Raw genomic sequence first — 16,403 nt, 5'->3', positions numbered from 1 at the left:
GGACCAGCACACTCATATTTTATTTTGTTGTAATAGGAGCACCTGACTAGAGCGTTGGATTTAGATAAACTGTGGAGTCACGTTAGAATCCTGGGGGCATGTATCTTAATAGAATACAGTGAGACTGAAAGTGCTGCGTGGTTGCTTTAAGAATCATTGAGTAAATGCAGCCAAATGCAGGTGAATAATGGATCCTTGTATCGGTCGATGTTGTACCTGGCAAGTGTGTGTAACACTTCACCATTCCTAGTGAGACAAGGGTATCAATGCCATTCCTGTAACATGGAAGTAGTAAAAAGTAAATGGTGACAAGAGAGAGCTCTTTTTGTGTGTGTGTGTGCGTGCGTGCGTGCGTGCGTGCGTGCGTGCGTGCGTGCGTGCGTGCGTGCGTGTGTGGGTGGGTGTGGAGGGAAGGAAAGAAAAGGGAGCCAGTCAGTGAAAATGAGCTCTCTGGGTTACGAGGAGCTGACATTGACTCATGAGCGAATGGATTGCTTTCAGCGTTTTATAACTCCAGGGCCGTTCTCTTCTGTCAGATACGACTGCTGTGAAATTGTCTGCTCTGGAGTTCTCCGTCAGCTGGGAGAAGTCAATTTTTTTTTTTTTACAAAGACTGTGGATTAATTGGTCGTCTCATTTTCACTCTGTTTTAATCTCCGTCGTCCTCCTCATCTATAAAAATGTAAATTCCCTCCCGCCTCTTATTTCCATGCTCTGATCCCTCTCTTCCTTTCTTTATCAGGTGAGTGCCGATTTCATAAAGAGCGGCGAGTTTACCCTGGAGAAGATGGGAGTGACGTACAAGGCCAAGGCCCATCTTAAATCTCCATTTGACCCTCAGAATAAACGCGTCAAGGGCATCTATGATTGAGAAGGACCACATGTGAAAACTGAAGAAAACACTGGTTGGAGAATGAGAGTTGCCGCAGCTTACAAATATTATGCATTATAGCGTTGATGGATAGATTAAATGTGATTGGAAAGAACTGGAGGGGATAAAATAAACCTTTATAGATCAAAAATGTATTTCAAAATACAAAAGAAGTGCTAATTTAAGTTAGCTAGTTAAGCTTTACATTTTGAGCCCGCTCTGGGTTTGAGAGCAACACTTTGTTATCTTGTGAAGGCCCTCATGTGAGAAGTATTCCTATGAAGACAAATAATAGACGTGAACTTATCTCTGCTCCGGTAGTCAAAGACAATTTCCAATAAACCTGGAAGAAGACCCTCGCGTGATCCTGCTAACTTTGAATAAGCCTGTTCTTTCATCTGGATCGCTTTTAAGTACTTAAATAACACATGCTTGTTTTGTTTTTTTTAAATAGAAAATAAACTGAACAATATTTGCTCAAACATCATTCAGTTTTTAAGCCTTAACACTAGATTACTTAGGGAAACTCCTTTACGTCTAGTTAATACTGGGAATTCTCTGAAGTAAAGTTCTGTTATATTTAATGTTTCATTTATCCTATGAGGCCATAGTGTCCCATATTTGGGAATCAAAGCATTTCCAAACTACACACAACCCCTTCTGGCAGTTTGAGTCAGATTACAGTGACTGATGTTGTTGCTGACAACATTGACTAAAACAGATTTCCACTCTGCTGCATGGTATCTAAATATTAGGCAGACAGAGTGTTTATCAAAAAAAAAAAAAACACCCTGCGGCATATTTTATCCAGCCAGGGAGGAAAAACTGCTGGTTACTGGATAAAGAAAAGTTATCAGAAAGCAGCTGTTACAGAAAGAGTCTTTGTTTGCTGAACCCCCCTCCTCCCCGTCGTTGCTGTCCTATTCTGCTCCGTACTGCCGTCGCTGCTGTTTGCAAACTCAATTCTTTTAAGTTTGTTTCTTACCAAATGCCATTGTCATTAAATAAGACTTATCTTCCAATCCAGGCGCTTATTTTTTGTTGTTCTGCCGCGAAATCATACCCAACAATTTGAGTATCTGCAGGAGGCGATAGCGCATTTATCATCGCCTTGGCCTTTTAAAACTCCAAAATGTGAACTTGGTACAATGGACATGTCAGTTTGACAGGACTTTTTTTTTTTGATTTCTTGTCATTCAAATGCAAATTTAGCTAATTGAACTAGCTACATGTGAAATCTCACTCAGTCTACACATTGACAGTGTATGTACATGTATACACTGTGTGTGTACTGCTAGCAGGTCAGCTCCTCGTTTGTATTTTACAAATGTTATGTCTTAAGGCTAACTACAAACATTTTTCTTTTTGACATGACTTTTGACACCTGTGCTTTCATCCTCTTTCACCAACAGTTCATGCCAAATAATAAACTGTGAACAGCACATCAAACATGTGTGACAGCAGGAAGTAATTTGTGTGTACAGTATGTCTACTACTTGCCTCCAATTTGTGTGGCTGCACGTTCGGCACAAAATGTTTACTAATGTGGAATGATTAATTGATTCAGCCCAGAAGGCCATTAATCATTGAATTGGTTGTTCTGAGCAGTGGCTTGGGTTAATAACAAGATTTATTTTGGAAATTTGAAACAGACTGACAGAAACTATCACCACTGGTCCTCTACACGACAAGTCCACAGGTCTTTTTACCCTTATTAAGTTTACAGAAATTGTCTTTCTATGATGTGAATACTACAAAAGGACTGACGATAGAAAGCAGGTGATTCTTAAATGCAAAATGTCTTAAGTGAATTGTTTTATTGTTTAACTTGTAAAATGATTGTTAAATCCGACTTATTTAATCTGTCCAAAGCATTTTGTGTATTATTAAATCCCTTTTTGTCTGCCAACAGTTTTGTGAGATTTATTATTTTACACACAAAAACAATGCAAATACACACGGGGCAAAAAGAGTGGGAATAATACAATGCTGAACTGAACTCTCTCATTAAACTCAACTCAAGTGGGTTTTTTTTAAGTAATACTTTGCTGCAGTAAAAAATTTTCAATTTACTTTTAATAATGTAAGACTTTTGTCCCAAGCACTGATTAGAGAGACACTTTGTTGTGTAACATGACCCTTTCCATTACCATTTCAGTGCTCCTAAACATATCATATGAATAATCAATCATTTGGAATACTCATAACACATACTGTAGATATTATATAATAACAGCGAGTAGAGAACATCATCCATCCCCAAACACAGAGATGAAACTCTCAATTCCGCTGAAAGGAGCTTATCTAACTTTCTCCAGGGTAAGCAACCCTCTTGTGGGCTGAAGCATGCCGTGGTGACCCCCTTGCTCAGACTTGGGGTGTAGGGGGTTTGCTGGTGGGCGGCCCACCTCCCTCACAGGGGTAGCGAGGCTTATCCAGGATGGAGGTGACCACTGGTATAGGCTGTTTGTCCCACTCTCCCTGGAGAAACAGATATATGATGTTGGTCACATTTGATCAGCTGTTTGTGGGGAAAAAAAGTGTTGTTTCCTTGATATTTCTGCAGGTTTTATCAGGTAACTGCACAGGTTTTATTGTACAGTTAATCAAACCTGCCCAAAAAGAGTTAAAAAAAGAGTGTATTTTTTCCTAAGACACATAGTCGTTCAGCTGTAAAAAGGTTGCTTCCAACTCTTATTACAGAGTGAGGTCCAGTTTCCCCAATGTTTTTAGGTGTATTGTTTCATTTCAGTTCTGTGTCTCTGTCAATTCCTTCCTGCCTCTGATGTCCTTGCTGATTGTCTCCTCACTCAGGGAAAGTGAAAACAGGTGTGTATCATTATCATCATGTTCTGTAAGCAGTGGTTGATGAACACTGTCAAATGGTGACAGGAAGGGCAAAATGTTACAGTGCTTATCTCTGCAGATACATGTAAATGTCAGCGTTTACAAAGAAATCTAAAATGAATGCTTCGTCAGACAATGATCGATGTCTTTCTTTAGTGCTTGTTTTTAATTCAAATTCTGTGTTTAATATCCATAATCCAGGGTGATCGGATGGTTAGATCACCTGTTGTGCAGGGGTTGGCTCCTAATTAATAATTAAGAGAAGCTTGGTGCATTTCCACTCTCAGCCAATCAGGGAGAGGTAACACCCCTTTTATTAGGGCTGGAGAGAGGTGGGTACACCAAGCGCTTTTGAACTTTCGCCAACTCATTTTAGCAGATGTTGTCACCCAGAAGTCCTGGTCTTTAGGTGTTATTGAGACTGCTTTGCTGTCTTAACTTTTCTGACTGAGGGTGATTTAGAGCATTCTGAAATGCCAGTCACTTTGTGTACAGCAGTACAGTGTCAGGCCGTGGCTTGCGATTGTGGATTTCAGCTTTCAGTTGTCTCTGTTGAACTTCACAAGTTTAATGAAACTCTTCTTTTGGACAAACTCCAAACAGTTGTTGCTCATCATTCATTTCTAAGCTTTCCCCTGCCTTATATTAAGTATCGACACAACAAAGACGTTTACAACAGGAGAGTCGCCTATAACCTTGGCTGCTTAATTACTTTTGGAATATGTCACGCATGACGGCTTCACCCAAAATATCTTGTTAGCAGTCTCTCATTTGCCTTCCAGTTGTGGCATTAATAATGAAACAAATGCCAGTTTTATTGTAATTAAATACATCATAATAAATACTCTTGCATCTTAGTAAAAACATCAAGCCATATGCTTTCTTTCAAGAACATGAGCCTAATGTTTCAAATGAGGTGGACGTTTTTAATGCTTATTTTATGTTACCACTCTAAATACTCTTGATATTTTTCCACCCAGACTATGGGATCTGTTTTTGTCTGTATGTGCCCTGGTTTGCACTAGGGTAACCGATGATACAAATCATCAATCAGGAGGATGTTTTTTTCTTACACAAAACATTAATCAAGGCCTCTACACCTTTCTGATTGATTTATTCACTCTCATCCAAACATCCTGTGTATGCGTTAGTGTTTTTATTACAGGTTAACACGTGGTCCGTTCAGCCGATCTGAATATTGTGTCTGAATGATGTCTGCCATATCTGTGTGTGTGTGTGTGTGTGTGTGTGTGTGTGTGTGTGTGTGTGTGTGTGTGTGTGTGTGTGTGTCTGTGTGTGTGTGTGTGTGTGTGTGTGTGTGTGTTGTTTGGGACTTACAGGAAAGAGGCGTGCACTCGACTGGTTGCAGTGCATGGAGATGGGGGCTGTGTTATAAAGGGAGTCCAGCACTTCTCCACTGAACGCGTCCCACTGTAGTTGAGAATACTGCTCCGTCACGTCCACATCTCCACACACACACTGGTCATTTCCGTGGAACCTAGAGGGAGGACAGGATGGAGAGAAGTCAGAAAAAGAGAGGTTGAAGGAAAGTCGATAAAGAGGACGGCAGGGAGATTGAGAAAGGAGGAATACATTGAATAAAGAAAGCAGATAGAATTGGTATTAGATAAAATACTGTTTCACTATAAAGGACAAAGCATCTGTTTTTTTTAGATTACAAGAGGTGGACACAATTCTGGTTTCAGGGAGCGAAAGACAAGAGTGACTGTTGATGCCAAAATTGCTTAGTCATACAGGAGATGAAGGGGAAGATGCAAAATGCAAAATGAATGAAGGACGAGGTGGTTTGTGTTTGAGCTACCTGTTAATGAAGCTAAAGTATTTCTGCAGGTATCCTGGGTCAACATGGCTCTTGCAGAGCTCCAGCTTAGTTCGAGGGTAGTAGTGAATGTAGTTAACACACATTTCATCCATGATGCCAAAACCTCCCTGAGGAGACAAAGAGATTTAGATGGAGGAATGTGCAGTATAAAGAGCAGATGTAGGTATTAAAGGGGGAGATGGAAGGATTAAGAGAATAAAGGAAATGTGTTGGAGAAAGATAGAGGGGGAAAGAGAGATTAGAGAAGGCAATACTCAAGATTATTCCTTATGCTGTCGCCCAAGGTGAATTTAAGCAATATAAGAGATGTGTTCTGCTCACCAGTGTAGGCTTGCTCCTATCTTCTGTGTTATAAGTACACTTAGTTATGAGGACGTCACCCTGCAGGATAAAGCAAAAACACCACGCCACGTTCAGCAAGAGCAATTAGTTAGTTTAAGTAAAAATGTAAGAGATCCAGTGGCCAGTATTCGTTTTTTGTTTTACGTTGTGGAGCTCAGCTGCTGTGTTTTTGTCTCCAGAGAACTTCCTATCACATCACACATTTTTACAGCCTGTCCCTACAGTATTTTCACTCCATTTAAGCAGCAGCAAGGTACTGTCACTCAGAACTTAAGGACAAATACACCTGGGACTTGACCTTTTAGCCTTCATTCACCATTTACTGTGAAACATAACTAAATATATTTTTCTCTTAATACAAATTCTGCACAGTTCAAAACTAAAATAGGCACTACTTTATTCAAATGCAGGCGTAGTGATCAACGTTTATACTTACAGGTAAAACATTTGTCATTTTCCTCAGTACTCGGATCGTCTAAAAGGGAGAAGGACAACAACAACAAAAATCACAGTAATTAAAGGGAAATCCACCGAACATTGCATTTTTGAAATGTCTTTTACTTTGCATTTCCCTGTCTAGCATCTTGAGTTTGGACATAGTTTGAATTTGAAGATAATGTATTGATTTTGAGGATTTCCTTGGAGGCGGCTTTCATAGTGGTTAGCTGTCTTGTATGTGTTTGTCTATTAGCTTTCAGAAAGTGGTTTGATAAAGTGTTCATATGTCTAGAATGAGGCTGCAGGGCTTGAAACAACACCCCCACACAGGTACACAGATTAGTCAGACATCAACAGCAGCTGGAGATTTTATCTGGCAGTCTAGCAGATGTCCTTCTCTGCCCTCCGTGTGTGTGTGTGTGTGTACCTGCCCCAGGATATAGCGCATTTTAAAAAAAAAACACACAACAGATGTCTACTGCTCTGTTAATGTTGTTGTTTGTCAGTTTTGATGTTGAGTTGATGATCAGGAAGTCAATTTAATCTGCTTTCCTGAGACTGAAATTATATACTGCTATACCCAATGAGGCTAAATCCAGGTCAGAAGAATTGGGACAGATCAGAAATGGAGATACAACTTTCTGTAGAATACTGCTATGATTAAAAAGTCATAGCTATGTTAACACCCAATTGATTACTAAAAACTACTTGTATGAATATTTTTTCAATGTTAATAAATTCACATAATTAGCAGTATTTCAAATATATTTGTACAACATTATTTGAAACTCCTCGTTTGCAGCAAGTACACAAAAGACCATCAAGCATTAGCTTTTCATTTTCAGCTAGTTATAAAACATGCAAAGCTAAAGACCCGTGTTGAGCCTCTTTTGTAATGAGGTGGCAGCTTATTATTTTAAAAGGTGCAGTAGAAGCAGAGGATAATCTGTGGCACACGGCTCAGTGAGATATGAAGTAAAACTACCTTCTTTCAAATCTAATGAAGTATAAGATACACCACACAAAGAAACTTCTGTGCATAGAGTTCTTCAGGGTATACTGAGCCCCGCTGTGGCTCACCTGGTAGTGTGTACTGAAGTGCTTGTCCTCCTGGACCACCTCCAGCTCTTTGCCTGCCCTCACCAAAACAGTCCTTACCCCACGCCCCGCCAGGTGGGTGTGCAGCTGGGATGCAAATATATAGATTCCTCCTGAAGGCAAAGCCTAGATATACAAACAGACACATGGAGAAAATGTCAAAGTCAAGCTCTAACTGAGATTATTTTGCTTAAGGGACCAAAACTTGAAGAAATATGTGGCGAGCCAGATGAAATATTCATCCATAATTCTTATTTGAACCTTAAATAATGCAGTGAATCTGGAGGAAAGAAATGTATACATACAGTCTCGGTACACTTGGAGGTGCAATATCCACTGAGGTAGAAGGTGCTTTGTTTAGGTGGGACAGCCATGACGGGAGTATAAACAAGTCCCAGCTCTATGATCCCTGCATCATACCGCCTCAGACTCGGGGTGTAATGCAAGCGTATCCCTGAAGAGTCGCGGTGGCCTGCGAGAATGAAATCATGCAATATTTAAATATATAGCAAAGTCAGTTTACTGGTAGGTGACTGGTATGTTCGGAACAATTAAAAGGAAGTGTGCATACAAGAAAAAGACTGTGCAGAAGCGCAGTGTTGCAGAATGTGCTAAAGTGTGTGAGTGTAAGTGTGTACTTTCTATACCAGATATAAGGAGAGGGTTGTGGTAATGGACCTCCAGACGAAGGAACCTTGAGGAACTTGGTCCACCCATGGGCAGCCCTGCATCAGGAGGATAGTAAAAAGCCTGCAAACAAACACACACACACACACACACACACACACACACACACACACACACACACACACACACACACACACACACACACACACACACACACACACACACACACACACACACACACACACACACACACACACACACATACACTCTTTTACTGAGACAGTGCAAAAGTGAAATGAACCAAATTATAATCTGCTCAATTGTTCATTCTCCGAGAAAGGAGCTAAAATTCATTTATTTTCCATTCTTGCTCATTCTGTTAAAGACTGACAATGTGACAGAAATAAATCACCCAGATGTAAAACTACTTTTCAAATGTGTGCCAAGAAACAGTCGAAACACATAATACTGTTTTTTTTTATGGTTGTATCTCAAACTACCAGACATATTTCCAACTTCCAGTCTGAAAATGTAATTACAGGATTACCCATCCACCTCAATTATTTGCATATGAATAACTCACCCCATATTGTCCTTTAAAGTGTGGTCCCATCTTGGTACATCCCTTCTATATCTGTTTCATTCTATTCTTGCCCACTCTGCAGGTATAATAGATTGTCTCTATGGCTATACTAATGTGGTTTTGTTTTTCTTCTGTGGTCCCTCAGGGCTCACATCTGGGCCCCCTGATCTTTCAGGTCAGCATCTTTCACTCTCTTGGTTTCTTTTTTTAAAGTTACGGAGATGACACTCAACTAATTGTGTCCCTGACCTTGGTCAATTGAAACCAATACACCAGCACTTGTTGTAGCATATGTCTTGCTGTTCTGGGTCATGGTTTTTTGCACTTATTATAAGTCACCTTGTAAGTCATGCAATGGTTCTTTCCAATGTTTGAAGGTGGCCTCTCAAACTAAAACATGCCTAGGTACAAACTCACAACAACCCACATAATCCAGATTTGTTACAGGAGCAGATTGTAAGTCATTTTTCACTGAATAACAATTCACACATCAGTGTTTGCATCAACTTTGATCCTTGTTAAGGACTTTCAAATGTCTTCAAGGCCCTTTGGTAATTTATGAGCTGGCTAAAACAATGCTTATTGACTATTTCAACACAGCAACAGCTTGTGTTCTCATATGAAGGCCCGCTTTGAGCCGCTTTTTGAACATGTGATGAAAGTCTTTCCTTCTTTTATGCTCATTGGACTCAGAGCTGTTCTGCTTATCATGGCAAAAAAGGAATTTCCACTCAATTCTGGCCCCATGGGCGTCAGACCTCCTCTCTTTTATCGAGGAAACTTGATTTAATCTTCATTCATCATCGGTCTTTTAATTTTTCACACCAGTTGAAGATCCTGCTGATACACACAGTTTGTACGGAAGAGAGAATTGTTTTATTTAATCCTGTTAAAGCTGTAACAGTAAAATCCTTAGAGACTTGCTTTCTCCACTACAAACACATCCCTTTTTCTCTGCCATGTCTTTTCACTTCACATTCTGGCAGTGTAGTTCATTACTGTTTCTCTCCCTTTTCAAACTTCACTCACTCTATTTTCCTGCTTTCTCTCTTACAGTGTTTTCTCAGGGCCATGTTTTCTTCCTGATGCAGTGCCGAGGAGAATGAGACAACACTATTAGGAGGTGATGAAAGAGGCCTGAATATTTCTCACCTAATCTTGTCTTCACAGCTCAAAGCCCACAGAAGGCATCCTGCTTGTTTTTGTTTGGCTGGCAGATAATCCAATCAGAGAGGGGTGGCTGTGATACAGAGGGGAGCGGAGCAAAGAAATATGGTGACAGGCTCACCGTTCCCTGTCCTCTTTGCTTTATGTGACCAGCCGGCTGCCTGCCTGCTTGGTCAGCCGGCTGGTTGGTAGCTGTGGTACCCAAGTGGACTGAATTAATGTCTGATAGAGGACTGACTAGCAGCCTGAAGACACAGATGCCATTTTCTCTCCCTACTTTTTCAATTGAGACTTTTCCCTAAAAAAGAACTGCAATGTGTGTTTCTTCGAAGAAAAACTATTTAAGGAAAAAAAAAACTGTGATTTTTTACTACATTTTTGCAGGCTGACCCATTGGTTAGGTGACTGTCAGGGCTGTAGCCATGATGTTGAATATACTCGTCATTTTTGGCCCCTTTTGGACACTTGGGGACAGCTGTAACTTCACACTGACATACAACCTTAAAACAATCTAAGCAAATACTTGCTTACAGTGTCATGTACTAAGGTTAGCGCTAGAATGAAATGATCCCTGAAATCCCCAGAAAAAATCCTGCATACAATCTTAGTATCCTCAGTAGTGCTGTGGCTACGACCGTGCTGATTGGTAATTCAGTTATTCAAGAATATCAGCCCATGATAAAACCACTTGTTTTCAAGCTATAACTGTAAATATTCATGTGGTTTTCATTCGACTTTGTGTCAAGTGTCGACAAGTTTGTGAATATTTGCATATGAGCGTGCTTCCCACATACAGACTGTCTCATAGCTCTTAATAGACTTGTGCTGCGTGTGGGATCCTCTTTACAAGGTTTTTTGCTCACAGTGGAAGGCTTGGATATTACTTGCGTAGGAGTTTTTGTTTATCTCTCATAATAGGAATGAGGACACGACCAAAATCATGCTTTATTCCAACTTTTTTCAATTAGACACACTGTTATGTGGAAAAATGTATCAATGTATATGCTTTTCTGCTTTTTCCAAAAATGTATTTGACTTACTATTCAGGTAAGTGTTTTAAGAGGAGTGAATGTAGCCAGTGGAAGGTGCCCATGAGGACTGATTTAAAAAGATGTGTGTGGGTTTTCCATCATACCTCGGCACCCATAGCCCATGCAGCGAGCACATGGCGGCAGAAATTGAGCTTGTTAGGCTTCATCTTGTCATCACAGGAGCCGCTGTACTCTGGAACGTCGCCTTTATCCGGAGAACATTCGAACACTTCCATGTGGTGCACGATGGCCTCGTTACCTGGAGTTATCACTGACTCATACTGACGGCAACAGAGAGAGAAGTGGAAAAAGAAACAAGTCATGTTGTCTTATGTGTTACTACTTCTAAAAGCTTTTTCCTTGGTACATCAAAAACGAGAACTCTAAAAATAATTGTATGCAACATAATGTGTGAAAGCTTCCATATCTAAGAAATCAGAGGCATGTATACCATAACAATGTGGTTTTTGGGCATGTTTTCAGGTAGCTTCTGTATGAAGCACCAGTAGGTGGTCTCCTGATTTGGGATGATGACGTTTGGCGATAAGACATCCAGCATCCGCACATCTGGAGGCAGGGTGGGAGGCAGCGTGTCGGGGCGCAGCATCAGCACAGTCTGCACGCCTGTGTGGATCAGGGAGAGGTTCAGCTGCTCCAGAGAGGCAAGTGGTTCTTCCAAAAATCCATAGATGAAGTGCACGGTTCCCTCCTGATAAATCCACCCCCAAAAAACAAACAAAAAAATTATGTTCAGTTGATACTGAGCAGGAAACCAAAAGCAGTAAATGAATAGTCCTGTGTGGTTATTTGTTGAATTTTCCAATGAAGTCAGAGTACTTTTCTTATGACTTTGTTGTCATGGTGATGACCATTGGTTTTGTGTTTGCAACTTAGAGGTTTGAAGCGGCACCATGGAAACCATGATCAGTCTAGTCAATTTTTCAGTGAAACGGCAATGAAAAACACAGGAACAAACACACACACACACACACACACACACACACACACACACACACACACACACACACACACACACACACACACACACACACACACACACACACACACACACACACACACACACAGTTATGTTCCACACGTGTGCACTCAAATGCCATCTTTAGCGCCTTCAGTGCACTCTCTCTTCCTAGCCACCTGCTCACTGTCAGGTTCACTCAGCTCAGGATTGACACTGACTAAATCAACAACATGGCTCGTTCTTTACATGACCTCTTGATCGACAAGTGACATAAATGTAGACGAGAAAATCCTCTTGTAAATCAGTCAAATATTGATCCAGCTCCAGCTTTCATACAGGTCTCAAAAGGTGACAATGGGAGACTATGTTCAGCAGAGCACTTCAGTGGAGCACAATTACTTGACTGTAAGTTTTCAAAAAATAAAGAGCTCTTCCATCACAAGATTCCAACACAATAATGCATCAATAATTACAATTAGCTAATATACATTATTCTGAAAAAGAAACTTGTGCAGAATGAACATTTTTACTTTGGGTTTATTTTGAGACTTGTACTTAGTAAAGTGTTGAATGCAGGACTTTGTCTTGTAAAAGAGTATTTCTGCAATGTAATACTAAGATCTGAATACTTTATACACCTCAGTAAGGAGGCCACACACATACACACACATAAAAACACAGCCAAAAGAAAGTCTTTACACACCTCTATGAGGTAGTCTCGGGGATCACAGGTGCTGAACGGTCTTTTGAAGAGCAGGTAGAATCCGTCAGGTTTGTGTTTGGCTTCCAACAACTCGTAGTCTTGTTGGCTGTCCAATGAAACGTGACCCTCACTGTCACTCCACGCATCCTGAGGGACACATGTTAAGTTTAAAAATCAGACCTACACAAAGTATTTAGGGACACATTGTTATGAGCAAATCACTTTTAGTCATGATTTCTATTAGGCTTTTGACAACCCTTCTTTAACTGAGAGTTGAAGTTTTGTTGAGTTGCTGAACAGTTAAGGTCAACAGCTTATTTCAGAGAGGTGTGGAGTGTTAAGCAGTGCTAAATTCACAATGAGAAACTCATTCTTCACTCATTACCATAAGAAATGTTATCAAATCCACTAGAGAAATTATCAAGTGGCTGCTCTTTGTTAATTTCAGATTGACACAAACCTACACAATTTTCTCAAAGAAATCAATGTACCTTCCCCACCTGGTGTTCAATATTCGCGTTCTCTGCCAGGAGGTTTTGCAACAGCTCCGTCTATCGCTCCTGTTATGTTTCTCACATTCATATCTGTCCAGAATAACACCTAAGATCTCAGTATTTCTGTCTCCCTTTCTGAACATCTTATATAACCGCTCTACACAAACGGCAAAATATTTTTAAAATGAATACAGTATACATGAGTCTAAAAAAAAGGAAGCTGGCAGTACAGTATGTGAGTTGCGTGTCTGAATTTAGGTTTAAGAATAAAGTTTATGTTTAAGTTAAGGGCAGTTGGCTCTGCTTTTGGTGTAGATTGGCATCTCTGTTCAACCTTTATTTTTGCCCAAGTTAGAATTCTTAAACATGGTGTGATGTGTAAACAATATTTCCAAATGTTTAAGTCTGTCTTTTGGCTCTGCTTGCATATCCATAGAAACACTGAAACCATTTTTGGTCACTTTGGTCTTTAAGATCCTTTCCCAATATTAAAGTTAGCTTATTATGGTAATGGTATAATTAAACTGGAGTTGATCGATATTCTAGTCATAGCAATGTGGAGCATGTTGCCGTAAAAGACTGCCTTTGGATTTATGAGACAAAAGTCACAGCCATCCCTTCTGACTTGCACTGAGAGAAGTCTCTGGAGTCCTGCTGTCCTCAGATCTAATCTCAACAGAGAAGCATGGTGTATGTCTGCTAAAAGCAACTCAATAAAAAGGAATCAACTGCCCATTTTCTGTTCAAAAAATATCAAAAATAGTGACAAAACTCTCATTTTTTATTCCTTTTTCATTTTTAAAACCATTAACGTTTCTCAGATCATATAACATGTATATAAAATTAGATTTTTTTCTAGATTAAAGACCCTTCCTGCTGATTATTTCGATCAAGGAACCATTTTTAATAAAAGTTTAAAATGTCCTTATTGCTAGGCATTGACAAGAGGAACTATTTAACCCCTGCACGTATTGCTTGTAGTTGTGAGGGATTGCTCAGCATGAAAAAGAGAGACAACTGGAAAAAAAAAAGAGAGATGTAGGATATATTTAATATATTAACCGTCATTAAAGAGGTAAACGTTCTACTTAAGAAGCTGTCCCTGGACTTTATGTTATGTATGACTTCATATATGAAACCACAAATCATACAGAGCAAACAACTTAGTCCTTTATTTGCTGACCAGTCCCCATTTGGTGAATACTATGACCAACAGGTAGTTCTGTACAAACAGCATCCTCAGAGGCTGACCGCACATTCACTAACCAATCAGATGTTAGTCCCACTACTTACAGTATGTTAATAATCTAATAATAACAATAAATTGGTCAGAAAAGTTTTTTTCCCCAGGAACAATGTGATTTTTATATATATATATATATATATATATACACATATATATTTTGGAAATTTGTATTTCCACATAACCCTTGTGGACAAAATGTAATTTAAAAAAAGATAAATTGGAATTGCATAGCAACATAAATTGATTAATTTATCAGCGAATTTAATTTGTTAAGGAGGCTTGTGTTTGGCAAAAATTAAAATGAGACATTTTACACATCTTAATCAGCACAGGATTCAATTTTGATATGCTAATGTCTGCTAATGATTCCCCTGTGAGCTTCAGCTATTAGTGACGTTTGAGTGATTTCCAATTAGCTTGGGCCGATAGCATCCTTTGTGACTATGTGATCATGAAGCAAGCATTCCGCCGGCTTCTCGTGCAAAAACACCAATCTCACGCCCCGGGGACCGCTGACAGATGAGGGAAACCTCCTTTCCTCAAGGACTTCATGTAATCCCAGTGCACTTATGAATCTGACATATAGAGGAACATGGAAAGGGAGACTGAGAAATCCTGTGAAATGATTTGATTTAACACCTTTTTATTAGAAAGTTGCTTGATTTCCACACCTTTTAGGAGACAAGCCTTGTGTCCTTCAAATGTTTTGTAGATATAAGTCCCTATATTATGTTTAATTGTTACACAGATTATACTGAAAACACACATCGCTGCTTACCCCAAAGAAGCTGTTAGTTCCTGAGTCCCACAACACTGCCAGGTCAGCGTTGGTCAGCTCCCCACGGTCCGACATCCCCAAGACCACACCGTGTTTGATGTCAGCGACCCTCAACTGCATGTAAACCTCCTGGGTGGCGTAGCTGATGTTCCAGGCAAGCTGGACCTCCCCGCGTGGGTCAAGGTGCATACGGAAGGGCATGGGGAGCGGTGGTAGAGGGCCGGAGGGGTTTATTTGAAGGTCTGAAACTTCAATAGCATTGGTGGGGCCCTGATATGAAGCCACCAAGATGACCATGAGAGCAGCAAGGGCGGTGAAGTACATGATGGTGAAATCTTGGAGCCGCACGTTCTTGTTGCAGATTCTCATAGCCAAAATGGTCTATTGTGGCAGCAAGTTGTCGTCTTTTTTTTTGTACTTCTTGTTTTGTCTTCCTCAGTCTTCCCAGAGTTGATATGGAGTTTAATCCAGGAGGTTCTCTCAAGCTACAATGGTGAATTTCTGTGAGGGCTCCACCTCTGCAGCTCTTGGTGTCCTTGTCAGCCCTGCCCTCCTTTCTGGACTAGGTAGACTCAGTGTCGCAGTAGTCAGGTGAGGCTGTTTATTCTCTTCTTCCCATGATTTCTATCAATCTCAGTGCCTCATTTTTCTGAAAACTTAAATTTGAGTTTTCCTAAACTTTCCAGTCTTTAGGATTGTCTGATTCCAAGTTCCTGCCTCTTTCCTCTGTGCCACTGTTCTGTCTCTCTCTGTCTCATGTCCCCCTCCCTGGTTTTTAAGAGACTCCTCCCTGAATTGTCTGTTTTTATCCACGCTAATAGTATTACATTTGTTGGGGGAAATTGGATTGTATCCTTTAAGCCCTTGGGTCAACCATGATTCTGCACATCTGCCAGCCCCTAATTGATCCAAATTCAACCATGGATATTATCAATGGCAATCTGCTCGGAATAACTCAACTTTATTGCTCACTCTATCTCTGTCTTTTTGTGTGGCTTTAGTGTGCATGTGTTAAACATTTTCTGATATATTTCCTGACAAAAAGTATTTCAGTCACTATAGCTCTCACCTGGCTTGTTGGTTATTTGATTCAAAGTGGAGTTAGGGTGCAGCGAGCACTTGTGAAGGCGTAAACAAGGCATTAATGTATTAAGCCATTTCCTTTAAGCCACAGCCTAAGGCAGGAGAAGACCTAATCAAGCTGTCAATTATTGGTTTCAAACAAAAGAGGGACACATTCAGGGTTGGTTTAAAAGGTTAGTGAAGCCCCTTTAGAAAAGTGTGCGTGTGTGTGTGTGTGTGTGTGTGTGTGTGTGTGTGTGTGTGTGTGTGTGTGTGTGTGTGTGTGTGTGTGTG

The 16,403-nt window shown here is 40.3% G+C and overlaps 2 protein-coding genes across 3 annotated transcripts in view; one reads left to right on the top strand and one right to left on the bottom strand.

The window, feature by feature from the left end:
* sardh (sarcosine dehydrogenase) overlaps positions 1-2,780 on the top strand; it is a 37,316-nt gene extending 34,536 nt beyond the window's left edge. Inside the window, exon 22 of the mRNA XM_063890008.1 lies at positions 743-2,780. Within this exon, the coding sequence (XP_063746078.1) occupies positions 743-871 (129 nt within the window). The 3' untranslated portion in view covers positions 872-2,780. The remainder of the gene's footprint in view (positions 1-742) is intronic.
* dbh (dopamine beta-hydroxylase (dopamine beta-monooxygenase)) lies at positions 2,484-15,562 on the bottom strand. Of its 2 annotated transcripts, none has more exons than XR_010166308.1 (12): positions 15,048-15,562; positions 12,530-12,676; positions 11,299-11,556; positions 10,952-11,128; positions 8,087-8,189; positions 7,745-7,911; positions 7,422-7,565; positions 6,340-6,378; positions 5,883-5,942; positions 5,541-5,664; positions 5,057-5,216; positions 2,484-3,352 (listed from the first exon to the last, which is right to left on the bottom strand). XR_010166308.1 is itself a non-coding variant. In XM_063890009.1 (12 exons), the coding sequence occupies exons 1-12, from the start codon at positions 15,414-15,416 to the stop codon at positions 3,239-3,241; spliced, it is 1,866 nt and encodes a 621-aa protein (XP_063746079.1). In that variant the 5' UTR covers positions 15,417-15,562; the 3' UTR covers positions 2,484-3,238. The 2 variants fall into 2 exon arrangements, 1 of the variants encoding a protein (XP_063746079.1); XM_063890009.1 differs by having other exon boundaries at positions 5,541-5,668.
* Positions 15,563-16,403: the final 841 nt, after the last annotated feature.

Source organism: Eleginops maclovinus, chromosome 8, assembly GCF_036324505.1.
Source record: "Eleginops maclovinus isolate JMC-PN-2008 ecotype Puerto Natales chromosome 8, JC_Emac_rtc_rv5, whole genome shotgun sequence".
NCBI classification, from domain to species: Eukaryota; Metazoa; Chordata; class Actinopteri; order Perciformes; family Eleginopidae; genus Eleginops; species Eleginops maclovinus.
This window is presented reverse-complemented; position numbering and strand designations above follow the sequence as displayed.

Bases quoted from the DNA above. Each gene is read 5' to 3' on its own strand.
- dbh (XM_063890009.1), bottom strand. From the start codon at position 15,416: ATGAGAATCTGCAACAAGAACGTGCGGCTCCAAGATTTCACCATCATG. The intron at 11,557-12,529 runs GTGTGTAAAGAC...TGGATTTATCAG, and splicing joins CCCGAGACTACCTCATAGAG to GAGGGAACCGTGCACTTCAT. The intron at 6,379-7,421 runs GTGAGCCACAGC...TCTCCCTTTTAG, and splicing joins ACTTCAGTACACACTACCAG to ACGATCCGAGTACTGAGGAA.